This window comes from Lepisosteus oculatus, chromosome 15 (assembly GCF_040954835.1).
Source record: "Lepisosteus oculatus isolate fLepOcu1 chromosome 15, fLepOcu1.hap2, whole genome shotgun sequence".
Classification (NCBI taxonomy): Eukaryota; Metazoa; Chordata; class Actinopteri; order Semionotiformes; family Lepisosteidae; genus Lepisosteus; species Lepisosteus oculatus.
This window is the reverse complement of record NC_090710.1, coordinates 17,821,835-17,847,772: the sequence shown is the minus strand read 5'-3', so window position 1 is coordinate 17,847,772 and position 25,938 is coordinate 17,821,835. Positions and strand designations below refer to the sequence as shown.

General features: G+C 42.7%; 2 protein-coding genes across 8 annotated transcripts in view; one reads left to right on the top strand and one right to left on the bottom strand.

The window, feature by feature from the left end:
- fhip1b (FHF complex subunit HOOK interacting protein 1B) overlaps window positions 1–20,694 on the top strand; it is a 48,071-nt gene extending 27,377 nt beyond the window's left edge. For all 6 annotated transcript variants that reach the window (XM_069179282.1, XM_006639085.3, XM_069179281.1 and 3 more), the window contains 9 exons: window positions 922–1,080; window positions 1,324–1,410; window positions 1,953–2,120; window positions 2,772–2,851; window positions 3,750–3,919; window positions 4,718–5,914; window positions 7,419–7,597; window positions 9,078–9,240; window positions 10,239–20,694. In XM_069179282.1, coding sequence (XP_069035383.1) covers window positions 922–1,080; window positions 1,324–1,410; window positions 1,953–2,120; window positions 2,772–2,851; window positions 3,750–3,919; window positions 4,718–5,914; window positions 7,419–7,597; window positions 9,078–9,240; window positions 10,239–10,540 — 2,505 coding nt within the window. In that variant the 3' untranslated portion in view covers window positions 10,541–20,694. The remainder of the gene's footprint in view (window positions 1–921; window positions 1,081–1,323; window positions 1,411–1,952; window positions 2,121–2,771; window positions 2,852–3,749; window positions 3,920–4,717; window positions 5,915–7,418; window positions 7,598–9,077; window positions 9,241–10,238) is intronic.
- A 2,057-nt stretch (window positions 20,695–22,751) lies between these two features.
- On the bottom strand, window positions 22,752–25,936 carry LOC107079438 (uncharacterized protein C11orf42). 2 transcript variants are annotated; one of them, XM_015363699.2, is made up of 3 exons: window positions 25,807–25,936; window positions 24,295–24,961; window positions 22,752–22,998 (listed from the first exon to the last, which is right to left on the bottom strand). In XM_015363699.2, exons 1-3 carry the CDS (start codon window positions 25,876–25,878, stop codon window positions 22,874–22,876), a joined length of 864 nt encoding a protein of 287 aa, XP_015219185.2. In that variant the 5' UTR covers window positions 25,879–25,936; the 3' UTR covers window positions 22,752–22,873. The 2 variants fall into 2 exon arrangements, with proteins under 2 accessions (XP_015219185.2, XP_015219187.2); XM_015363701.2 differs by lacking the exon at window positions 25,807–25,936 and adding an exon at window positions 25,620–25,701.
- Between the last annotated feature and the right edge of the window lie 2 nt (window positions 25,937–25,938).

Here is a 25,938-nt window from a genome sequence, read left to right as displayed (position 1 = left end):
ATCAGTGTACACTGTCATTGCAAAATAATGTCATGATATATTAATACATACATGCAATGTATATTTTCTGAGCGGTTTTGGTAAGGAGCTGGGCAGCATCTGCAAAAGATTGAGTAGAGGTTAATTACAGTATGTGCTGGAAAGTAAAAACAAAAGACTGAGGAAAGACACTCAAGAGTCTTCCCATTCCAGAAGAAATTCCACAGGCAAAATATTTTTTTCTTTTTAATTTTCAGACATTAACCTCTGATTTAATTCTTTCATTTAACCACTATGTCTGTTTTTTAGTTTGATTTTCAAATTTACAATACATTGATATAATGTTCCCTTATCTTTTTAAGTTCAATGCTGTGTATACAATTGTGAGTATGTGAATATGTCAAACCTGTTAACTTGTAAGAAAGTTATTATAGTCCTGACACTTCATCACACATAAAACACTTCCAGATGACTCAACTGAGATGAAAAACACTATTAGTTGTTTTTTTAACTGAATGATTTCTGTTTTTTTTTTTATTTGTGCATTTTTGTTTGACTGTAATCTCTGCTCTGTGTACTTGTTAAAAAAATTGAAAAGGTGTCTCTGCAAACATTTAACAACTACTGTTCAAAGAGACAGGCAGTCTGTGTTTATGCCAGACTGAACAGTAACATGAAAGAAATTACTATTTTGTATCTCATTGCAGCCAAGATGAACTTGAACTTGTTTTATCTTGTGGTCGTTTCCCAATCCAGACCGCCTATATTTTTATTGTATGCCCAATTCTTACTTGTTGGGGAACTTGAATTCACGTCACTGCAACATGCTGTCTCCCATTCATCTTTGCACAGAGCTGTGGTTTGGCAGCTGAACTAAAGAGATGTTTATCCCAGAGGAAACCCACCTGGGTTTCTAATGCATGTCTCTGATCCCTCCAATAGGTGCTGGCTACTGGCCTGAGTGCCCTGTACTCTTCCCTGCCCCGCAAGATCGAAGTGCGCGGAGATGACTGGCACGCGCTGAGGAGGGAAGACTGGATCGGAGTCTCGTCTCTCGTTCTGTTCATGAACTCCCTGGAGTTCTGCAATGCTGTCATACAGGTGAAGGAGGAGGGAGGGGCACATCTGCTGTAGGCTTTGGCAGATGAAAAATCAGATACTACCCCTAGTGGGTGATACGTGTGATGAGTATAAGGCCTTATTTATGATGTTAAACACCTGTACTTTCAGGCGTATTTGCTCATGAAATAAGGCTAGTTTTTTCAATCATTGCTATGATTTCTTTATTTGTTTTTTTCGTTTATTTGATTATTTTTATGGTCAATGCTTGCCTTCTCTTTGCAGGTGTCTCATCCTCTGGTGAAGAGCCAGCTGGTGGATTATGTCCACAACGGATTCCTAGTCCCCGTAATGGGGCCTGCGCTTCATAAGGTACCCATTCATTTATACTCTACACATACCGGTTTATAAATGAGTATGCTTCCAAATCCTATCACATATGGTAGTGACATGAATTTGTCACATACATGAGTTCATGTCCACTCAAAGGTCCACATGATCTTGCCACTGTTCCAAAGGCTAATGGAAGTGTAAAAGGCTGTAGAAGCTTAGAAGAGCCTTTACAGACATCTCTGCGTCCACACGTTGCTTATAACGTTTAAGACTCGCAGAAAAATTAGTATAGAAGGTTTCTTGCTGTGCTGTGTTTAAGTAGCATGCTTTGAAACACAAAAATACTTTTTCCAGTTTGAACGTATTACCAGGTGTTCACCTGCTTATGAAACCGGGCTCAGCCCTTTACAGACTCCTTGGGAGTCGCTCAGTAGTGTCTCTGCTCAGTTGAGCCCTGTGCCCTCAAGCACAGCCTCAACTGGTCTCTTTCTGAGGCAAGGCACCATGAGCCCCAGGGGCACAGTGTTAGCAGAGGTAAGGGTGCAATAGGGACCAGCTCTGATCCTCGCCTCTCGCCACAGTCCTCAGTGGAGGAGATGATCGCCAGCACTGCCTACCTAGACCTCTTCCTGCGCAGCATCACGGAGACGGCCCTCATCAAGACCTTCCTGCGCTTCATCCTGCTGCATCGGCATGACAATGACACCATCCTGGACACGCTGCTCACCAGGATCAGCTCCAACTCACGGGTGAGTGGAGAGCTCCAGCCGAATCCACATAAGTCGTTGAAAGGTGAATTTTTTATTTGTGGAGGGCGACTGAGGATAGTGAAAGAGAATCTAGTAGTATAAAGGCATTGCCTTGCCAAGGTTAAACAGGAAATATTGAAACTTTACTTTTGTTATAGCACTGAAGAAAGAGGTAGCTGTTTGCTTTAGCCTGTATGATATATTAATAGCTGTACAGAATGTAGCAAAAAAGCCTTAACTCCAGAGTTCAATTTATAACCTCAGTCACTAAAGGCAAAGGTCTCGCTCAGCAGGGCCTTCAGCTGTAACCTCTTTCATGGCTACGAGGGTGAAGCATTTTGATTCTTTGTTTTGGAATTATGGGATTTCCCACACAATAAAAAGTGACAGATAAATTAAAACCATACAGTAACATCTTACATCTGTGCAAACATCATCAGTGGAAGCCCTGTTTTTTTTTAAATTCACTGCCTGATTGAAAAAAAAAATGTCAGGCCGATTGTTTTCTGATCATTGCTGTGTTACTTGTTACTCGCCTCAGTGCGAAAGGTGATGTGCCACATTCTGTGCTGAGGTTGAGCGTGCTTTCGGCTGGACCCCTATGATTATGTACATTTTGTGACTGATAGTCTCTCTGTCTGTTCCTGGAAGCTGTGCATGGTCTCACTGAGTCTCTTCCGGACGCTGCTGTCCTTCAACTGCGAAGACCTGATGCTTCAGCTCGTTCTCAGGTACTGGCACAGCAAAGGAAGTAACTATGACAGTTCAGGTTGACCTTTTTTTCGATTTATGTGGTAGATGTATTTCTGGCAGTTGCCGTGTAACTGAAAGATGCGTAAATTGTACGGTCTTAAGACCTGTAACACAGGCAGAAAAAACCTCCAGGTGAATTCTGCCCGCTGGTGTCTCCATCACTCTGCTGCTGCTTTCTTCAGGCTCCTCTCTAGGACTACTTAGCTTTCGCCTCTCCACTTCTCAACTGCTGCCAGACTTTCTGTGCCCACCCTCTCTCTCTCTCCCAGTCCTCACCCCTCAATGGAGGAGTAATTCCCACAGAAAGCAGAGAGACTGTCTTTCAGTGTCGGTACCCGTGATCTCAGCCTCATCCCACAGCTGCTCTTAAACTATTTTGCCCTAATGCTTTTAGTTCTCAAACTGGAAATGCAGTTGGCTATTTACACTGTAAACATACCAAATAAGCTTACTGCTGTGTATCCCGACTATCTGTACGCAGTTTTAATTATTATTTTTTTGCTTACATGGCACTTGCATTGCCGTTTGATTTTTAGTTAACCTTATTATTTTAGCAAATATATTGATTTTACCTTATTGCATACATATTCTTTGAGTTGTCTTGGATAAGTCTGTTAATTATAAGCAACTAAATAACGCAAAGATATTCTTAAAGTATTGAGCATTGATTCTTTTTTTTGGGCATTAATATCAAATAGTTTTGAATTTAACAGCTGTGAGATTCAAAAATACATATGCATGTAAAAAGAAAACGCCTTCCCTTTAATAAATACATGGGAACAGGACAGAACAGGACTCGGTACATGATGGCCTTCTATCAGCAGATGATTCTGAGTTAGGGGTTAAAAGGGAGAATTGCTTGCTGCTTTTCGACAGGTACCTGCTGCCCTGCACACATGTCATGCTGAGCCAGCGGCGTGCCATTAGAGAGCCAGATCTCTATGGCAAATCGGCAGATAAGTTCCTGTCCCTCATCCCAGAGTGCTGCCGATTCGATACATTGCCCCCTAGTGACCGGGAGGAAGATTCCACATTCTGGGCCAAAGGTGAGGTATATTCAGGGGTATAGGGATTTTCAAGGATAGAAGCGTATTACCCCTTGAATGTTTAGGTGTCCAGTTTCTAGACTTTTTGCAATAAAGACTGGTCTTCAGCAACTAATAGAAAAGGCTTTTAAAAACTGTTTTAGAGCATTGGTCCTAAAAAAGAAAAACTGTAGTTAACATAAGAGGAGGAACAAAACAATTAATGTTCTTAGGAGTGGTCTAGAACTTCCTCAGTGTCGTCTTATTTATTTAAACTGTCTGTATATACTGTACAGTACATGAACACTTCATGTACATGAAAATAGTGACTCATTTCTGCAGTTGTTAAATTATTATAATATATCCTGAACTTCACAGAAATAAGAAAGTTGGTTCCTTTTTTAAGAGCTTGTATTTTGAGCCAGTTATATATAGCTGGCTGTCATGTATGTATGCTTTTGTAATGCTCATGTTTCACAAACTCATCGTTCAGAGTCCACACAGAGGCTCTGTGTAGGAGTTCAGTATCTCCATGGTTACATAGATTACCCTTGACTTTTCTTAATCACAACTTGAAAAATGAGTAGCGGACACACACTGCGTATAGTATAACCACAGCAGAGTGGAAGTGGGGGCAAAGTGCTACTGTAAATTCAAATCCTAAACGTGTGTTTGATCGTTGCATTGCGAATGAATAAGCCAGAGTAGGTTTTGTGCACCAAGTAAACATGTTGCTTTTCCTGCATGCTACAGAGTACGGTTTTCATTTTGCTGTTCATCTTCATGCTTCTCTTTTTTTTCCCCTCTTTTGGACCGCAGGCCCGGGCAGTCCCAGCGTGGAGTCTCCTGTCTCCAAACCCAGCACCCCGTCCCGCCTGGCGATGTTCATGCGCCAGCAGAGCGGCGGCAGTTCGGAGCCTCCTCAGTCGCCCCGCAGCGGGGGAGCTACCGGGGCGCTCTCGCCAGACAGCCCCATGCACCAGGCCTCGGAGGCGCCTGACTCGGAGATGGGGTACCTGGAGTACCTCCGGGACGCGCGCAGGAACATCGAGCTGTGCTCCTGGGCCTGCCGGGATTGGTCGGCCCCTTACGACGGGGAGGACCCCTCTCCCGTTTGTGTGGCGCCTCCCCCCCCTCCACCCAGTGGCTTTAACATCTTCACAGAGCACTTTTCTAACCAGCAGGGGCTGCCCAGCCGGCCTCGGTCGGACTGGGAGAGCTCCGAGCGTGACAGCGGGGAATGGGACATCACTTTTGGCAAGAACTGCATTAGCGTGACGCCCCGCACCAAGAAGCGCAGCCTGCAACGCGAAGGCCCCGAGGCCACCCTTCCCTCCCTCCACCCGGGGCCTGCCCAGAGGGTGCAGAGGCTCCCAGCCGGGCCAGAGGGCCAGCAGCCCCTCCTCAACGGGACGGGGCAGTCGGGGTTAGAGTCGCGGGACAGGCAAGACGGAGGCATGGAGGTGAAGAAAGTTCGGATTGACCCCGGAGAGAACTGCACAGGCCAAAGCCAGGGTGACGTCTGCCCGCCTGAACCACACCGGCTGTATCAGGGTCAGGGGCCACAGGGCCACGAAGAGAGGACACAGGCTCTTTCTCAGGGGTCTCAGCCTCATGGTCAGGCCACACTGGGGATGCAGGCTGGCGAAGGCCAAGAGTCTCTTCCTGGTGAGCAGACGGTGGCTAGGCAGAGTCTGGAGTCGGTAGAGAGCCTGATCGAGGAGCTACTAGACCGGGTACCGGGAGATGCCAATGGATCAGGTATCAGCATTGAGGCTTTCAACCAGGAGCTGACGGAGCTGGAGGAGACGGTGAGAAAGAGGAGGGCCTCCAGAGCCGTGGAGGAGCCCGGCAGCGCCAAAGACTGCGCCCTTAACTCTTCCGCTCACAAGAACGACGAGGAGAGAGCTCCTTCCCCAGATGGTGACCTCGCAGACCCCAAGCCAGAGAGCACAGGGCCTGCTCTGTGCACCCCAACACGTGCCCCGGGGCAGCCTCTCAGCCAGCCCTACACAGGTGGGTGACTGAGTGTGATATGCACAGCTGGCTGCCACTCTGGGGTGCACTTGCATATAATGAAAATAAGCAGCTGCACCACCAGCTTCTAATGGTAGGTTATTACATTGTGTATTGGTTGAGTAAGAGAACACTGAAGATCCTACCTCGAACAGTGAATCAAGAAGAGGCTGTTAGTGTATTTTCAGCAAATTAAGCAGTGACTGTCTTTTGGTGTTGTATTTTATAACATTTGAAAGCAACTGTGTGCTTCTATGTCAGTGGGCAGAGTTATTCTATTTCTTAATATCAGACAGTACTGTGTATAGTGTAATGTGTTTTTTATTGATTAATAGTACACCCACCAGCACTTCATTAGAGGTATCTAAATGTGAAGAGAGACCTTGCAAATCGTAAACAGGAGGTAATTTTGATTTCAGCAGCAACGTAGAGTATCCACTCTACATTCTGTGAGTTGGGATTCAAACCCCTGCTGAGTCATACCAAATTGCCATACTATTCTGGAAGGTCAGAGTGGTGAACCCCTGTAATAAACTAAATCACACATCAGGTATTCAGCAAGGATCAGTGGCAAGTAGTATTCATTTAATTTTGATGTTTTCCTTTGATGCTTTGTGATATGCTATATACTGTAGTGTATTTCTTTGACTTGGTGATTCAGACCTCTGATTGACAGCGATATAAACAGGTTAAAAAGTTCCTTCCATGTGCTGTTTATTGAAAAACACTGGTTAAAACAGGTTAAAAATTTCCTTTTAAGCGAAAATGATAGGAAGCACATAAAAGTGTATGTATTACTAGCCATTGACTACCAATCTAATCTTGTCTAGCATTAAAAATGATTAAGTCCTGATGTGTCAGTCTGTGGTTTTCATAGGAGGATTCTGCATAACAACTAGTTCATGCTAGAATCAGTCTTTTGGTAACAGAGTGAAACGTGAATTATGATATCAGGAATATGGGTGAATGTTGTGCCGCTGGCTGATGTAAAAACACAATTTGGTGAGCTTCCAAGCGTTCGTTAAAAACCAAGGCTTTTATTAGACCTGGAAAAACAAAGCATCCATGGTGTCAGTAGTACAATAATATTCTTTTGTATTTAAACCTCTTTTTAAGAATTGTGTAAATTAGATTCAATTATGTTAGCCTAAAGAGGGAAAATGCGTAAAAGCACAGTAAAAGTAAAGTTTTACTTTTACTCTGTAAAAGTAAAGCTTCATGTAAAACTGAGAAGGCCAAAAGAATAGGAAAATTTCACCTAGAAAATATAATTGACTGTCGAGAAAAACTTCAGTAATCCTTGTGTTAAAGATTACAGGCCTTTCTTCTAATGGAATCTCGAACGCCAGAGGGAACCGCTGTATCCAGATCTGTCTGGAAGGAAGACCCTTGCTTCAGCGCAGGTCTTCAGCAAACGAATGCTCTTCCTACAACTGAAGCTGCCGACCGTCGTGAACCCCCCTGCCAGTGCCCCCGGCCTCACCCCCACCTGTTTCTCCCCCAGGTCCCTTTGTTGCCGTGCTGTTTGCCAAGCTGGAGAACATGCTGCAGAACTCCCTGTACGTGAACGTCCTCCTCACTGGAATTCTAGCACAGTTAGCCTGCTACCCCCAACCCCTGCTCCGCTCCTTCCTGCTAAATACCAACATGGTCTTTCAGCCCAGCGTCAAGTCGCTTATCCAGGTATGGACCTGCCTGAAACCCACTGCACGCCCTCCGCCCCACTCTCCTGCTACACAGACCTGCTGCCCGGACCCCCATTCGCACAGCTTTTCATTTCAGCACATCCCCTCATCCCCTCCCGACTGCGTGTCTGTGCCGTGTTCCAGCAGAAGGCTGAGATGACACATGCACTGCTGTCATCTTGCAGGCTCAAATGGTGCTTGAACAGTCTGATCTGGCAAATTCATTTCTTTCAGTGGATCTTGCTAAGGTCTTGATATTTTACTCTGTTTTCCTTTTGTACAGCAGTTCTTTAACCCTTTGTTCCTGTTGGGTTGGTTTATCTGTGCTCTGTACAGCATGCCGATTGTAATCATTTGACTTAAGACAAATACTGTGAAAACAATGATTTAAAATATCCGGAATGTGTAAATGTTCATATTGAATCAGTTTTTTTTTCAATGAAATCATCAGATCATTTCTCTTCTTTTCACAGTCTTGTTTAGCCTCAAGCAATCTTTATTTTGTGTGTACTGTGGGTCAATATTTTGAAAGCACACGCACAAATACAATTAAAATCTTTGAATTATCCCCTATAATTAAACTGATTTGTGTCTTGGTTGTATTTTAAAACAATACAACAAATCATTAGCTTCAAAATGACCACATTTTGCTTTGCAAGCAGTTTTACAGATTCTCTCAAGTAGCTTTTCAAGCTGGGCAGTGGTCTGTGGGCTAGGACTGGCTGGGCTGAAGGGAGTGCTCAGAGCCACTGTGAGGGAGACCAATCAAAAGTTTGTGGTGGCCAGGCTTAATTTTGTAAGACCTTCTAGTTTTTGACATGAAGCGTTTAGAGTTATTATTGTGCTTGCTTGGGAGATATCTGCAGCACCCCTCTTTTCTTACTATTCTTTCAGTTTTAAAGAGAGGTCAAAGAGCAGCAGGTTTTCTGCACACACACTCTGTGTGTGGGCCCAGAAAGTTTAAACTGGCATCCTTCTGCTCTTCACTGCTCATTTTGAAACTGTTAGGCCAGTTCAAGCCTGTTAGCTTTATTAGCTGCAGCCAGGCCAGTACACCCACCCGTTCTTCATGTTCGAAGGTTTCTAAACTGCCTGGGGCTTTTAGTACATTTGCTTAGCAATGCTCTGTACTCCTCTTCTGCCTTTTTTTTTCATTTTACCTTTTCTGCCTGACCGACGGCTATCAGCTCTCCCATGATTTTCGATTCCGAGGGAGGCCTTCATCAAACAGTGGACTGGCGATGGTGAACGACGACAACAACGATTAATATTTTCATGCATTTTATTGTTTTAATTTCTTAATGGGAATTTGCAGTGAACGGTTCTGAATTACTCTTTCAGTATTTCAGTACTTTCAGTATTTTTATATGTTATACCTTTTAGTTTGATTTTCCTATCATACTATTCCTGTTGTGTAAAATTCCGTCATCATCTTGTTAGCCTATTTATGCGATGAGCTCTCTCTGCTGCATGCACAGGTCCTGGGCTCAGTGAAATACAGGATTGAAGCTTTTGCGGCAACTCAGGACAACTTCCCAGCCATGCTTCACAAAGCCAGGAGGTACCTGGTGGCACGTGGGAAACTAGACTGGGCCGACTCTCCCGTGGCTGTGCCAAACCTGCGCCGGTCTGATACACTAGGTAAGAGGGAAATGCAAAAGAAAATGGAAAAGTTTGCTGACCTTGGCTATGTCCTTCTACAAGCTGTACCAAAACATCTGACTCCAGCAAGTGATTGTCATGAGCACTTTCTTCCTTATAGGACAACTAAATATTTAAGTTAATAGTACCTGCTGTGTAACTTTTTCCCCAATAGCCACTGTTAAAAGACAAACCAACCCAAAAAGGTTTTGTTGGCACTAGTTCTGTAATTTGGACTGAGGTCTGCTGATCTGTACTGGGCACCTGCTATAAAACTACTGCTAATTAATTAAAGGATCGTGCTCTCAGTGGTGACATCATTTCTTAAATCCCCATTTTTGCTACCGAGGCTTAAGTTATAGATAAGGTACAGTGAAGTGAAAGTCCTCAATCAGGCTGTGAGAAACCTGCTGAGAAACTCCCTCTTCACGTTTGCTGTTTTGTTCAGTTTTTCTGATGTTTTGACCCCCTGAACAGGGCAGCCGTCGCTAGGGTTGAGTTCTTGGTTGTCTGGGGAGTTGGGAGGATCATGTTAAGGTCTAATGGTTGCGCCGAAGGGCTTCAGGTACATGTGGGAGAAGCTCAGCACACTTCGTGCTAGTCAGTCTCTTTATATAGGTAAAGACAAGGAGAGAGTCACTCGGCGGTTGGTAAAGCATAGTCTCTCGGTCGCGAGAGGGTTAAACTGGTTTAGACCGGATGGATTAGGACTGGTTAGGAACTGGATAGAGAAGCATGCTGGCTCTCGCGATGGATGTGCCTCGCCTCCACCCTGGGTGCACTCTCCCAAGAGCGTGTCCATTAAGAAATTGAAGACCAAGAAGGGAGGTGCACTGTTACCTCCCTGAGAGCTAAACTCCAATGGTATGGATCTCCAGTTTGGAAATGGAGGTATGGTTCTCCAGTGGAAGCCGGGTCAGCCGTGCCAACGGTTGGGAACCTTTTTTATTTTTATGTTTCATGGTTCAAGTTTTGTCCTTTTGGTCTGTTTCTTATAGTTAAAAGCCGGAAAACCTCTATTGGTGACTTGATCCTTCGCCACACCAACAGCCCGACCCGGGCCCGTCAGGCAGCCCAGATGGCATTTGCCCACGTCCGGGATGGCGGACAGGTCCTGCACAGTGCCCTTTTCAGGGGTTCGACGGCGAGCTCCGTGGAGCGCCAGACTGAGGCCCTGCGGGTGAAGAATGCCGTCTACTGTGCGGTCGTGTTCTGCGAGTTCCTGAAGGAACTGGCCGCGCTGGCGCAGGAGCACGCAGTAGCCATGCCCTTCCCCCGCAGTCAAGGCACAGAGGAGTGACGCTCTTCCAGCCATCCACACCAGGAGGGCACCAGGAGGCAGATGCTGTTCCAACTGACTTTTTGATAGCTGATAGCCTGTCCGCACAACAGGATTTGGTTCGTCTGGAAAACAGTGGCGAGGTCAACATTCAATTCAGAAATGAGCTGCATGGGGTCATTTGCCATTTGGCGTTGGCATCAGTTTGCTGCATTAGGTTAAATGAGAAGAACGCAAAGGTCTTTGTAAAGGTTTGTTTAGGCAGGAAGTGGGCCATACACACAGATGCTGCAGGATGTTCAAATTTCCTGGTAGCTTTGGCAGTAAATGCAAGAATACCCAGGGAATTGGTATGGAGAGTGGAAGAAAGAAAGTAACCAGACATCAAGTTTTTTGCAATGTACTTGTTCTGTTACTGTGGATGTGACAAAGTCTTAATGAGCACTCTTCCTCTTTCTCCCTGGAGTTTCCTAGGCAAACTGAAAGAATGACCAAAGCAGAAATTTTTATCAATTTTATTAGAAGTTACTATCATGAGAGGACAATCAGTTGGATACACGTCAGGGTTGTATTCAGTCTTGTGGTGTGTTCTGCACGTGAATAAAAAAGAACAGACGTGATATTGATACAAAACATGCATAAATAGACATGCAGGTCAAGATGATTCTTATTTAAATATGTAGATGCAGAGCCAATAAACTGTAAATAACCAAGGGCAAAAAAGTTGTCTGTAAACCTTTTTGTAAAAAAGAATGCATCTGAAATTGGAGTTGTAAATAATATCTTAACAGTTGTCCACACAAGCAATAGCTTCATAAAGATTTGTGAAACCTGCATTAATTTAATGCATTAATTTTTGGCAATGCATTAATCATGCAGCCATTTATAGAGTTAAAGCCTTTGCACAATCCACATTATCCAGATGAGTCCCTCCTCCATGTGTACATAGTACACCTTTCGGCCTAGTATTGTCACTACCTGTGGCACCCTGCCTCCCTCCAGAGTTTCTCTAATTGAGCTATTTGATTTGAAATACATATTTCCTTATTTGTAAGGAAACTTCACACAAGCTTCACTAAATTCTTCTGTGATATATACACTAATACATCACTGGCTGGATCCTGACTGATAAACAGGAACAATAGAATATTCAATATTTCTTATAGTGTATATCAAGTAGGCACTTCTATGTTTTAGAACTGTATAGATACAGTACATGTGATAACTTATTCTAGCCACCCTCTACCTGGCGATGTGTTGGGATATTTATTACAAAGATTGAGGAAGATTCCAAAACACACAGTATTGTATTTTCCAGATAGGCAGAGTAAAAAAAAAAAGTTCAGTATTGCATAAAGAGATAAATGTATATCATTCTTGCAGTTACTGCCACCTAATGTTTATCAAGGTGCTTTTTGCAGATAATGAAGACAGCTGGTCTAGTAGTCATCCAAAAAAATGAACCAAGATACCTTTGTGTTGCAAACACAGGTAAAGAAAGGCAGTCCATTTCTGCCCTTGGTACAGTAGTATGTAACGGTATCTGTAGAAACAAATAAGTCACACGTGTGAATGGTCTATGAGCTGTGGGAACAGTTGAATAATGCTGACTGGCACTACTTTGATACCTTCCTCTGAAAACATCTACTAGAAGTTGTACAACCTTTACCGTTTTAAAAACGATTCTGTCGGTGATGGCACCATTTTAAAATTCTCCACAGACCGTGAACTCATGCCTCGCATTTGATCAAAATATAACCACGCATATGAGCTGTACATCCATATTCATGTTTATATATGTTTTTATACATGTGTGTATGTGCACACAGGTTGGGCGGGACATACAGGAATGCCTTGCCAACTGCCGGATTACAAACCCACAAAAGCAATGTGTCCACTTGTGACTCACATGGCCTTCTCATTTCAAATCAACCTTTGTTATCCTACACATCACACTCATCGACCTTTCCGGTATGAGCTCTTTCATGCTGTAACTGTTATACTTAGGGAACGCTGTTCAGTCTCCCCACACTGGGTCCTTGTGCGGTGTCCTAAGAGATTAGAAGAGGCTGACCCGCTGCTCATAGAGAAACCTTGAGCGGGGAGGCCCATGGGAGTTAGACTCCCCTGTTTGCATATTGCAAAGTGTTGGTGACCTGTATGTTGGTGACACTAGCTTTGCGAAAATGGAGACTGCTGGATTGAAGACTAGATCCTGTCAGAAGTGCCAATAGGAAGCCTTGTGATTCGTGAGAAGGTGTTGAAAATCTGCATCCAGCATTTGGAGAGTTCTGGAGAGAGAAGGGGTTCGTACCCCTAAAGACTGGGTGGAAAAATTCAAGAAGCCGCTGAGCCTCAGCAGATCACCAGGCTGCTGTCAGTTGAAGTGAAGAGTCCAAAGGTGGAGCATGTCGGTGCTAATGAAACTCAACTGTTTTCTAGGCCAGTGCTTAACAGGCCATTCATTTTGAAGCTGAGAAGTCTGTTCCAGGATTCAAGATCAGCTATCCTACTTGGTGGTGATGCTGCATACCGAATCCATGTTCGCAACTGTGGATTCTCCAGCCTTGTTTCTCCCCTGGGTTTTCAAGAACAGAACCATAGCTGGTGGTAATAGTCTTGCTCGTAGGGAAAAGAGCCCTGTCCTTTCTTCTTCTGGATCTGCACACAGCTCTACCAGAACACAAGTGTATATGTTATCCTATATTTAGCTGGCAGCGAAAGTACGACCTTAAGTCACCATAATTGACTGACCAAAACAAACAAACTACAGAAATAGTTAAAACAATCGACATTGAGAATTCAATCTGCAGTAATCGAAACAACAGCATTTTGTTGTAAAATCTGAAATATGCTTCATGGAGGGTGTCAGAACCCAGATGTTCCTTGGCATCAGACCTCTGGTGATGGGGACGAGAATGGGCAGCAGAAGAGGCAGAGCAGAAAAGAGCAGAACTGGCCAATAGATAGTGTACATCTGTGTATGGTATTTATGGATATATGTACTGTAGCTTTTAATGTGGAAAAGGTAGCAGAACATCAGTAACATCTTACTGTGTAATAAACACTGTTTTCTCCACATGTGATCATCCATAAAGAGTCCTGCAGCTTTCTCGGCACTGTAGGAACTAAATTCTTCCAGTTAGCACTATTTAAATTAAATCATATCCAGTGTGTTGTGGAGGCTGGGGCATGGGAGCAGTTGTGGGGTGGGATAGGAAAGGAAGGACATGAATACAGAGGTGACAGCTCAAGGAGGCTAAAGGGTTCGCCCCATACTGGGAGCAGGGAATAGAACCAGCCATCTCAACAGAGTCACTTCTCTGCATTACCTCCACGTCTGTCACTGAAACACCTGAAGTGACACTGAGAAAGAGGGCAGTGTTTATCAGAAGACATTTATCAGAGTGGAGCCTACTGGTTCACTGCCCAGTCCTGCAGGAATCGTTTTCAAATATAAAAGCACTACCGTAACATATCAGTGGCATAGGACTGATTCCAAGCAAGAGCCACACAGTCTTCCTGCTCGCAAATCTTTAAATACTGCTCAAATCAACTGGACACCAGCCCATTTCTGTCTGTCTTCTCCCATGTTTCCAGATATAAGTGTGTTCATGTGTCTGGTCAGGAAAGGTTTCAGGAGAATCGTTCTGTACCATTATAAAAACACAAATGGGTGCTTTTTCTGTATCTTTGTGTAGCTTTGGTATTTCAAGTTTGATTTTTTTATTTAAACCTTAACTGCCTTCTTGTTCTTCTTTTTAACAGTTGTTGTCAAGATTGGTTTCTGTTTCTCTTGCTGTCTTTTAAAAGATCGTCCAGCATACTATTTTCAGACTGTTGCCCCCATCTTGTGCTTTTGTAAACCTTATTCTCTAGCACAGTAGGGAAGGAAATGTTTTAGTTTCCAGGGCAACTTGACAGGGCAACAGACTCCTCTTGCACAGCAGGTGATCTGTTTCTGGTTTTGTGTGCTGCACAGCTCTCTCACTACTACTGATGAAGCACAGAAAAACTGTGAAATTACTAATGTGTAGTGTGTTGGTCTGTAGAAATCTACACAAATTATTGTAATAAACTTGAAATATCCAGCTTCTAGTCTGTATGTATATAGCACATTATGTATACGAATATACAGTTCATAAAACCTGAAACAAACCTATCTGCTGTGCAGATGTTGCCTGTTTTTTATACTAGTCAGTGTTACTAAGAGAATAATCACCTTTTGCCTGTTTTTAAGCCACTGTAGCCGACACTACCCTCATCATATACAGTAGGTGATGCATATTCATCTTGGGAATTCTCCTCAGTTGCTGTTTATCTGCTCTAAATAGTGAAATTTGATCCTGCAAACCAAAGTGCCAAGTTTGTGAAGTTGAAATGGCAGGTTTTACACCTGTGTCGGCCATTTGCCAAAACCAGCAGAAACTGTTAGTTGAACTGTGGGTCTGACTTGTCTGCATGTTGACGCCTGTTGTATGTGGAAATTAGTTCTTGTGCATAGGCTTGTGCCAAGCTCTCATGTGGGAGAGTAATGGGTCAGGCACTTGAGAGAAACGGTTTTTGTCCATATTGTATTGTACACTACACTGGCACATCCTCTGGCTCACAAGTACACGGTGCAGCACATAGTATAATTAAGATTGCTTCATTTGTCCTTGGTTTTGAATCGCCAATGTCTTTTGTAACCTGCCACAGTGTGAACGGGTTGGGTGGTGCAGCTCTTTGAGTTCTGCTTTCCCACAGTTAAACAACGACAGGAGGGCTCTGTCTCATGTCCAAAAATCAGCCCTGGCAGCTTGACTTCTTTTTTCCTCACCCACGTAGACCATCATTATGCTCCTGACAGTCAATATGGGCTAACAGATATAAAAAAATCAGTCAGTTTTTCATTGCAGTGTTTTCGATTAGAGGTCTTTTTTTAAATGTTTTAAGGATTCCTATTTTTATTCTGCAGAAGGTATAAGAGATAGCTCATGCTTTTATGTTTCAGTGTTTAAATGTTTTTAATTAGTATCTTTTACTTTAATGTGCCAGCTCAATGCAAGCGATTAAACATCCAGAGTTGCACTTGTTAAGGGCAAGTCACAAAAGCAGTTTGAGACTCTCAGTCCGTCCCAAGCTTCCACAGATAACATCCTTGAAATCTGCATCTGCCAGCTCCACAGAGCTCTTGGAGCTCTGTATTTACCTCTTTCTTTCTGTACTGAACCGTATGTAATGCATTTAGATCCATATGTGTTATATGAAATTATTATAGGTTATTCCAGAAGAGATTAGTAGTTTTCAGCACTTACTGTTCATGAGTTCCAATCCATTGCTGCCAATGATTTTCACAATTTGTTAGCATTTCATTTACCTTCTAAAAACCCCTGCTCGTTGTAATGTATATTTGGTAAAGTGCTTGATAAGTCTGGTCGTAGAAGATCTTACAGGGCTTCTTCCCATTATAATTACTGTGTTGCTTTGATTTAATCAATGGTGTCTTTGGTTAGCTCTCCTCAAGCAGTTCTAGAAATAAGGATAAGGAATATGTCATGTCTGAGGCTGCACATAACAGCTGTTGTAGCATTTGGCTTGGGGTTCTTATGGAAAAGGTTAAAAATGACACAGACATGATTAGCTCTTCAACCTGAGGAATTGCTTACAGTGCTTTGTTAATTAACACATTGTGTGAAAAAAACTAGTAAATCAGTCAAAATGCCAATGAGCAACTGTTTCTTATTCCTAATCAGAATCAAAACTGTTAGAGTAATATAAAGCTTTTGTAATCAAATGATTTAATAGATTGCATTAATTCTCTCTATTTTGTGCAATTTTTCCCAAAGTTAAACAAATGGTCTTATAAGATTTAATTAATCTACTCAAGATACGTAAGTGTTAATAGAGGGGGTCTAGGTTAAATAATAAATTAAATGTCCTCTTTCATAAACCATTCTCGGGCAAAAGCTTTCAAAGATTGCTCTCTTTTTTTTAAGCGTGTTTAAGCTTCTTCATGCGGAGAAAGGATTTCTTCTGGTTCACTTTGTTATTCCTTACTCTGTTTTTGGAATGGTCCATTTAACAGGCTGAGGACAACTATCCTGGGTACCCAGAGGATGTTGCTCGACATCCTTTATTACTATAGCTTGTAGTGTTTTTCCCAGGGAAATGTAGTTTAGCATCCCAGGGTAAAGACAGATTGATACGAAATAGACTTGAATGAGGCCAAAACAACCAAAAGTAAGCGACGGCCATGCTCTGGAGAAGATGTTAATGAATCAGTGGGCGAGAGGGAGACATCAGAGACAGGAGTCTGCCTGTTTTCCTCTTCTGGGCAGGAAAGGAAAGATGCTGCTGGTGCCGCATGGATAGAGAAATGGGTTTGCCAGTGCAGATGATCTGATTAAAGTTTGAGTCGTGGGGTCGCTTGTTTCCCTTTCAGTTGTCACCCACTGCTTGTGATAAAGTGATTGTTATTATGTGCTTGTGTGATTATTATGGTGCAATATTTTATTTGAGAGATTTCGTTTTAAAGTTTTAAAGCCCAGCAGCAGTACGTGGCTCTGGCTGTAATATAGCCCACAAACATTTTCACACTGATTTCACAAGAAGCCGTGGATCACGCTGTTTTCTGGAGATTACACGTTCACTCCTTTATTTAACATGTGCAGTAGACTGTGGGGGTGGGTGCAGTTAACCAGACACTCAGTACAGTAAAATGTTGCGAACAGTTACAATGTAGAGGATTGAAAGTACAGGCGATTGTACTGTGGAGTTTAGAGAAAGGTGCTCATGAATAAACCTGATGGATGCACGGAACAATTGCCATACTGGTACCTCTTTAGATTTCTCCTTCACGCATATTAGTATATCCTGGTAAAATGGGCTTTGTGACGGGAACACTTTGTTTGCTCCCCCAAACCCCCGTGTGACCCTTGCTGCCCACAACTCATATGTATGGATCTGCCCAGAGAAGGCAAGAACACCTCTGTTGGTTCTGTAAATATATATATTAAAAATGATTCTAGAAATGAATCAATTTCTTTGCCGATTTTAAATGTGTGCAATCAGTGTTTTTTTATGGCTATTTACAGTAAATATGATTTTCACGGATCTCTCATTGAGCTTCACTCAGGGTCTCATTGTCTGTCCGGCTTCACGCAGACAGCTGTGCTGTAACCAGCCTGGCATGATCTGGCAGTGACCGCTGTCCTCACTCCACTTCTGTTCGGTTTTGTGCAGGCGTCGGTGATCAGCTACAGAAAACCCTCAATTTCTGGAAGCATTGCATTTAAAAAAAATACCCTTCTTATATTAAATCCCCATTGTCTATTAAGTGGATATGCTTCTGCGGGACAAAATCTCTATCATTGTAAATGGTAGGGATGCCCGTACAGAACAATATCATAGCCCTGTGATGTACTTTATACACATAATATGCAATGTGTACTGCATTTCTTTATGGAACAAGTAATAGGTTTACTCCATGATGAAAAGAGAAGAGAGAAAACAACGTTGTGTTTTCTCTCTTCTCTTTCAGCATGGAGTAAACCTATTACTTGTTCCTTTGCAGACTACGCATGCTGACACAGCTACCCACCTGAACTACATTTCTTTATTGCTGTTGTAAGACCTAAACTACTGCAGTGTCATTTAGCTTTTCACCTCTTATCAAACTGTACACACCAGACATCTTGGGGCTCAAGCACTGAAAAGAGATTCTTACCGCAGATTTTTCTTTTATCATAGTCCTCTGTCGTGTGGTTGCTTTTTGATCACATCTAAAGTCTTGATGCCTCTCCGGTGCAAAAGTGTTTAGCATCCAACCGTATTGCCTCTTCCATGTTTTGTGTATGTAGAAGAACTATTTATACATCTACTGCGGTGGTTACAATTTATACCAATATGTTAACATCGACTGCTCATGATTATACAATTCTGAACATGCAGATCAATAAATGCAGATTTATTTTGTTTACATTTAATAAGTCATTGTGCATGTCTTGCATTGCTACACTTATATATATATAAATAAATGCATGGAGTGAAGTTAAAGATTAAAAAAAGGTTAAAGTTTTTTTAATGAAGTTAAACATATCATGCATTTTTGTATTGTATATATTTTTAAATATACAGTACATGTGAGTTTTTGAATAAGCAGGTTTCTGTCATGACAAATTTTACTTTAAATTTTTAAATTTGACTCCGTTTTTGTATTTTGAAAATCGGTAACTTGTGTTTCTGTAAATGAAGGGATTACTGTCATTTTATTGTCCTCTGTGGCCCCAGATCAGGAGACAGGGATGTCTTTGTAATCGCTCCGATTTGCACTCTGATATCACAAGAAAAGGAAGATGACCGCAATCAAGTTTCCTAAATGAAATTGTTTTTTTTTCTTCGGAACGGTGCTGTTAGCTTTCAGCAGGTAAAATTCAAATTGTAAATTGTTCAGCGCTCAGACTGGGTTTGGCTGACCGCTTTTGATTTTAAGGGTTGGTATTTTGTTCAGGTATATAATGCACATCTGAAATAGAAATGTCTGAAAGTTGTAAATTGAGTTCAGATTGAAATATGGTAGAAAACAGCTTGAACCTGGGATGTGAAAACACTAGGTATGGTGATCAATTCCAGTAACATCTTCAAACCAAAGCCTCTGGTCCAAATTAAATTGCACCCATGACTGAAACAAGGTAACTGTATCAGAGAAGACTTGCAAACAGAACAAATAGATTAAAGATAGATTGAGATGGCAGAACACTGCAATGGCTTCACTGGTTAACATACCAGAAAACCAGTCTAGGCTTTCTGGATATTTTCCCCTTACCAGACCTGGAAGTAAGCTCATGAATACCACATGATGTTTCAAGAGCACCTTCCAGTTAATGTTAAAATCCAGGAAGTCCTATTGAAGTCTCATTGACCAGTTGAGTTCCAGAAGCATGCGAAACGGGTGCTGGGCAGAACAAATGGAGTACTAGCATCAAGGATGCTTTGATGAAAGAAGGTCCTGAAAAACCTTTTACAGAGGCATCCGGTCTTGGTTCAGGAGACTGCTATAGATGTGTCTGAGCTGAGTTCTAATGGGCACCCCTAGTTGTTTAGTCTTGATTTTCCCAGTGTAATGTCCAGTGACTCTTGTCATTAAAGCCAGGAGGTGGGTGATGCTTTCGGTGAGAACCGAAATTTAACAAATTTATCTCCTTATTCTTAGTTGCATGTCTCCATACCATTACAGCTATCAGTGGGAGTACATAATACCCCTGTAGTATCACTTTGTTTTGCAAATTGGATATGCTGTAGAAAGAGAACATCCAATCAGAATAATGTTAATCTTTGTCTGCATATTTCCCTGTTTGGCACCTTCCAGCCTCTCGAAGGGTTTTATTGTCTGTCCTGAGCTGCAATGGGGCACAAACATAAAACCAGAGAGGACAACACTGCAACACTGCTTCTTGTGTTCAGACAAGATTCACTGTGGGATCAGACTGCTGCGTCATTCTGAATTGTGATCATAACTGTTAAGACTTGCATTGTTGGGAAGGAGAGCTGGGCTTGTTGGTTTGATTTGCACATTTCTTTTTAGTTGCAGTTTTTTCTTAAAATTGCTGGTCGGGCTCTTTCTCCTGGAATCTATGCAACTCGGTGTCTTGATCATGTATCTGCTCATGCTGACATTTCACGGTGCGTTTTCTGTAACCTGTAAATAATGTATACAAATGAAAAGAAAAACAAGAACAAATGAATGTTGCTAGAAGTATTTTTATATTTAAAATTTTAAACGATTCTGATGTGAAAAGCTGTAAGAAACAAAGGGAATGTTTTTATTAATTTATAAATGTTTGACTTAGCAATAATTCTGTGTGTGGGTCTCTATCGCTGCTCCCAGCTTTGAAAGTGTTTGGTGGGGTTTTTTTGTTCTGTTGTGGCCCCCAGAATTTCCTCTCATTTCCTCTACCATTCTGAGGGCGTGACACTGGGAACAGTGAGGCTGGCCTGACATGTGTCAATTAAAGCTAATTAAAAACTGTTATCTCCCCCACAATAACCTGCAGTGGACTTTCACCTGGTTCTTTATAAATACCTGTAATAAGAAAAAATCACCTTAGTTGAAAAAACGTTATAAGGGGTAAATTTTAATACCCATTTCAGCTTGTGTTATCATAATTAAAATCTGGCTCTGTGTTTAAGGTAAAGTGGGTTTGATTGCACGTTTTCTTTTTTCATATCCCAACTGTTGTTAAAAATACCTGAAATATCTGGATACTTTTTAAAGCTTTTGATTTCCAATCAAGCTAATTCTGTATAATGAACTAATGTAAATGCCATCTAAAGTACTGCTCCATTCTCTTCATCGTATTTGGAATAGTGCACCCCAGACAGTGGAAGCCTCAGAGCATGTCTTTCCAGACTTCATTCTGGGGGCTCTGGGCTGACTGTAGGGTGTTGTGACCTTCAGAGCATTAGTGACTATGACCAGTCTTGTTGGTCATCAAACTCTTTCCAAAAATGACAAGCTATTCCGTTCAGGACAGCTGCATTCTGACCGCTTCTGTCAGCATCAAACGGTTTGGAAAGAGCCCATTTAGCCTTCCCAGAATGGCTTGCTTATTTATTCCGTTTATTCCATGAGGAAGCAATTTGGAGGAATTGATCTCTTGTATGGGGAATGTCAGCAGATTGCCAGGTTCAGAAGTAATGTCAGAGCATCTGATCACAGCCACAGTGGTATAAGTATTACAACATGACTTGATAACAACAGTCAGCTATTTACCATTTATAGGATTATTTATAGGAGCGCATGCCTTAATGGCTGCTATCGTCAGAGAGACCCTGATTATTGACATACTGTATGGGAATCTGCCCTGCCACGAAATCCTTGGACATTTCCTTCCCCTCATCCCATGAACAACACCTGCTGATTCTCAGGACAGATGTCAGGTTTGTTGTATAGCATATGTCAGTGTGTGCCGTGTCTGGTCTGTCATCATTTTTGCTCGCTCTGCTTGCTCTGATTTCTACTCTAGAATGCCCCACAGCCCCCCTCTGAGCTCCTTACAGTCTTGCTTGACAATGGATTTTGGAAATAAAGTCTGCACAATCTCAGTGATTTGTGTTCAGTGTAGCATTAAAATGAGAGCCAAGTACCATTCCATATTGAAACAACACTGTCACGTTGTCATATGGCATTCACCTAGGAGCTTGATAGATAGAACAGGTTGCAGGTTCTCTCTGTATCCATTTGGACTGTCATAGGTGGCCTGTTGTACTAATGCATCACCAGCAGAGGGAGGATTGGCTCATTGCTGTTGCTAAGATACAGTACAATATATACAGAGTGCTGCTCATATTTGGAAATAGCATGCACTGCCAATAATTGGCAATAATATTGTCCATTCTGATTGACTGTAATCTGTCTTTGTAATCTTCAACAAAAAACTGCTCATCTATAATATACTGAAGACTTTGACTAGGAAGTTGTGAAAGCGTGGAGGCAGCCCACTGTTTTTTTTGCTATAACACCTGCACAGCTGAGGGGGGGTGTCGGCTGTCTAGTAAATTTGCTGATTCCACTAACATATATGGAATTGGGACTTTTGCACAAGGTAATATAATAATCATCCCCCATCATCTCAAATGCCTTTGTTCACAAGGCTTCTGAGAATTCACTCTGTTAAGAACAATGGCTAAGACACTTGTAGTGGTGAAAAGGAATATTTGGAGCCTGTCCTTCCTCATGTTTTGGAGAACACAAATGGGGAGGCAAATGTGTTTCTACTCTAGAAAGAAATGAAAATGGTTATTCATCAACCTAGAATAATGTTACATTCATGGTCATTTTTCAAAAGGAAAAACAAAATGTACACATTTATAGTACATACCGTACCACATGTGAAGCATTGCATACAATAAAATGACTATGACTTTAAGTGAGACTAATTTCAACACAATCTCCATGAAAGTTTGGATGCTCAATACAATCATCCCTGATAATTGTGTTTCAAACACCACATTTTTCTTATTCCGGGAACATCACCCTGGAAAACCTATTTCATGTTTTTCTTCCCTGATTGCTTTTGTTCAACTCTCACTATGTTAGTGTGTGTAATAACCCAGCGACACTGAAGGACAGATCCCCATGGCTTAAATACGGACCCAGCAGCTGCATCGGGTTGTTTGGGTATCTGGTTCCCACTCCTCTGAAGATAAGCAATTCCAAAACCCTTAAAATGACTCCTGCTGCAAAAAGAGATACGCAACCAAACAGTCCCCACTGGGCACTGGTTTATTAGTTGTTTAGTCACTGTGCAGGTGTGCATTCGACAAGAGGCAGCCTTGGCGAGACCAGCTGGGAGCCCGTTGTGGCTGCCCATTTCAGCCCACGTCTTCATCAGAGTCGCCCAACACTGACAGCAGTGGCTTGGAGGCAGAGCGCAGCTCCTCCATGTCCCGCTCATCTTTGACGGTGCCCTTGGAGTGCCAGGAGAATGAAGGGCGGCCTGTGCAGGTTCACACATAACGAAAGAGAAAGAATTCAATAGACAGGTGACTTTTCTACTGAGTCACCTGCACCCTGAGGGTACTGTACAGCATTTTTGTTTCGTCAGTGGGTTAATTCCTCCAAAATGCTACCTAAAAATTCCAGCCCCACAACCAATCTAAAAGTGGCTCAGTAGTAACTGGGCCAAAGGGGAATGTGATGTGATTGTAGAATTTGTTAACATGTGTCGCCACAGAAAAAAGAATCCAGAAGTACTACAGAAAAAAGGCTCAGCCCTGGTCTGCCAAAGAACCATTAGAAGTTGTATTTGCGAATTAGTTTGAAACAAGCAGAAGATGAAACCTGAAGCCATGCCATAAAAAACAAAACTAAAGGAAAAATGTTCTAAATGTTTTTTAAGTGTTTATGACTGCATATCTTTCTTTGGCTGATGCAAACTGGTGTGACCCTGCAAGGTCTTCTCTCCTGTGCTTCGTCAGTAGCTGTCAGCTACGGGAGTGCGGAGCACAGTTGCCCAGGTCACACTGGGCAGGCTCAAATAGACACCGGTTCGGAATCTCGTGCGCCAGTGGGAAAGTAATGCTTCTGCAGAACTCAAAGAGGTTTCGCAGCCCCACATTGTAACTGTAGTTGTTCGACAGCTTGGAGATATTGATTTACAATCTAACTAACCTTGCCCCGGAATATAGTTCTCTGCGCTGTATTGGGAACATTTGTCAGTTGAATCCATTGTGTGGTGTTCTAATTGAAGGTTAATTAAGATACAATTAATTCATAGCAAGTGGTGCTTCTTTAGAAGAAAATCTGAAAGCTGCTGATGTATTAAAGAGGTGAGAATGAACTGAAAAATAGAAAAAGAATATGTTCATATGGTTTCTAAAGTAAACATGAAGTCACTGTTGTAATAACTTCATTGAAGCAAATCAGAATTCTTCTGTGCAGTATGCTGTATGTTAGGCCAGTTTTTTATTAGTTCTGATGCCCGTGATGTGTCAGGAGAGTGAGTACACAAGAGGCTGTGGTGAAAGAACAGATAAGTAAAGAGCAGTAAGTATAATAAAAGCATTATTGATGACAGCACAGACAGGTTAAATTTGACAAACAATGAGAAACCAGGGGGAAGCAAGGTAATAAAAGCAAAGGAACTTCTAAACTATGACATTTTTTAAGTGTACAAGGTCTCAGAGGCAGAAGTTTTGGACATGAAACTTTTAACACCTGATAACCATTGCATCTCCATGGTGGGCGTGTGATTTATGTGAACGTTTGTGATTTTTAATGTCTGTGGACTTACAGTCACTTACAATCTGCGAGAGTCTGGCTTTCAGGCTGGAGGACTGCACAGGCAGGTTGGAGTGGAGAAAGGCGTATTCCGAGCAGAAGGTTTTCACCCACTGTGCCTTAGCGTGTGGGAGGCCGTTTTCTGGTATCACGGGGGCCCCCAGGAACCCCGAGCTGGACAGAGGAAACCTCAGGCAGGAGAAGGCCACGGGGGTGTCCTCCTTAAACTGCAGCTCCGCTTGTTCCCAGTCCCTCCGAACCCCCAGCCTCAGTGATGAACTGCAGTACACCTCACTCACCACATAGAGGCACTGTGCGGACCTCCACCACTGCAGGTCAGTCCGGAGTGGGATAGTGCGAGGGGACAAGAGGACCAGGCCTGACCGCCATTCCATATTGGGTATAGTCACCTGCACGTGGCCGATGCCATTTACCACCTCCTCCCAGTGGAAGTTGGTGCTGATGGGGACTGTGTGCTGTATCTCCATCTTCACCAGGCTTTGGTGCTGCTCCTGCAGCAGCTCTTGCAGGGGCCCAACTGGGAACAACCGGCGGGTCCTCCTCAGGGAGCCAGCAGCCCGGTAGTAGCGCTGGACGATGGCACAGAAGGGCTGGTAGAGCTTGGCATCCTGGAGAGAGGGCACTGGCGCCATCTGGGGGCCACATAGTGCGGCAATGACCTGGAGGTAATACCAGAAAGCAGCCAGTGACCTGGAAGTAATATTGGGTATAGCAGGCAGTGACCCAGAAGTTACACTGGAGAGAGCAGCTGGATCCATATTCCTGAACTGTGTCTGGCTGCATGACTTGGTTCAGTTTTGGCTTCGTGACAGAAAAAAACCTCAAGAAAACTGGCAAAGGGTGGACTTTGTGCTGAATCCTGGCTCTGAGTTGTCTCATTGTGCCATAGCAGGGGCACTTAAGACTGTCAGTGTGATAAGACAGCTTACAAATGATGGAGGCCATGTGGCCCATTCAGTTTGTGTTGTTGTACTAGGTTTGCTTTTTGGCGTTTATACTTCTGTTACAGGACAAATATAATTCCCTAGAACAACAAACAGCACAGGGTCTTTGGCAGTTCCACTACTATGTAACTAGAAATGTTTAGGTAATTCCAAACTCTTATCTTGACTCTTCCTTTAATCGTAAAAATTGAGATTGCAGGCCCCGAAGTCAGACTGCATCACAAAAGATGGAAAAAAAGTGTGAACTAAAAAGACTGTATTGTAGAATCACTTTATAATAGGAGATCAGTCAGTATAGACTGCACGGAATGACAGTCAGCTCTTCCACTAAGGTGTCCTGCAAACATTTGTAAGGCAGCCGTGTGGTACTCACCTCACATCAGTACAGAGCTCTACCCACTGTTTTGATAGGTTCAAGAAGACCTGTTTATTTTTTATAATTGCATAGCAAGAAGCTGATCTGCAACTGTTTGTATTTGTGTCATTCTGATGATATTCTAGGCATAATAATGGCCTCTGAATGACATCCATTTTTCTCAAGTTATCCATGATAACCTTACCTTTTCCTTTACAAACTCCCAAGCATCATCGGCTTCTTTAATATCTAGTTCCGAGACCCTTAAGCCGGCCATTGTATGGAAACAGATGAAGACAGGCTACATCTAGGCAGGGGAGAGTTTAGATGTCTTGTC

Bases quoted from the DNA above. Each gene is read 5' to 3' on its own strand.
- LOC107079438 (XM_015363699.2), bottom strand. From the start codon at position 25,878: ATGGCCGGCTTAAGGGTCTCGGAACTAGATATTAAAGAAGCCGATGAT. The intron at 24,962-25,806 runs GTAAGGTTATCA...TATTACCTCCAG, and splicing joins GGGAGTTTGTAAAGGAAAAG to GTCATTGCCGCACTATGTGG. The intron at 22,999-24,294 runs GTAAGTCCACAG...GAACCTGCACAG, and splicing joins CTCGCAGATTGTAAGTGACT to GCCGCCCTTCATTCTCCTGG.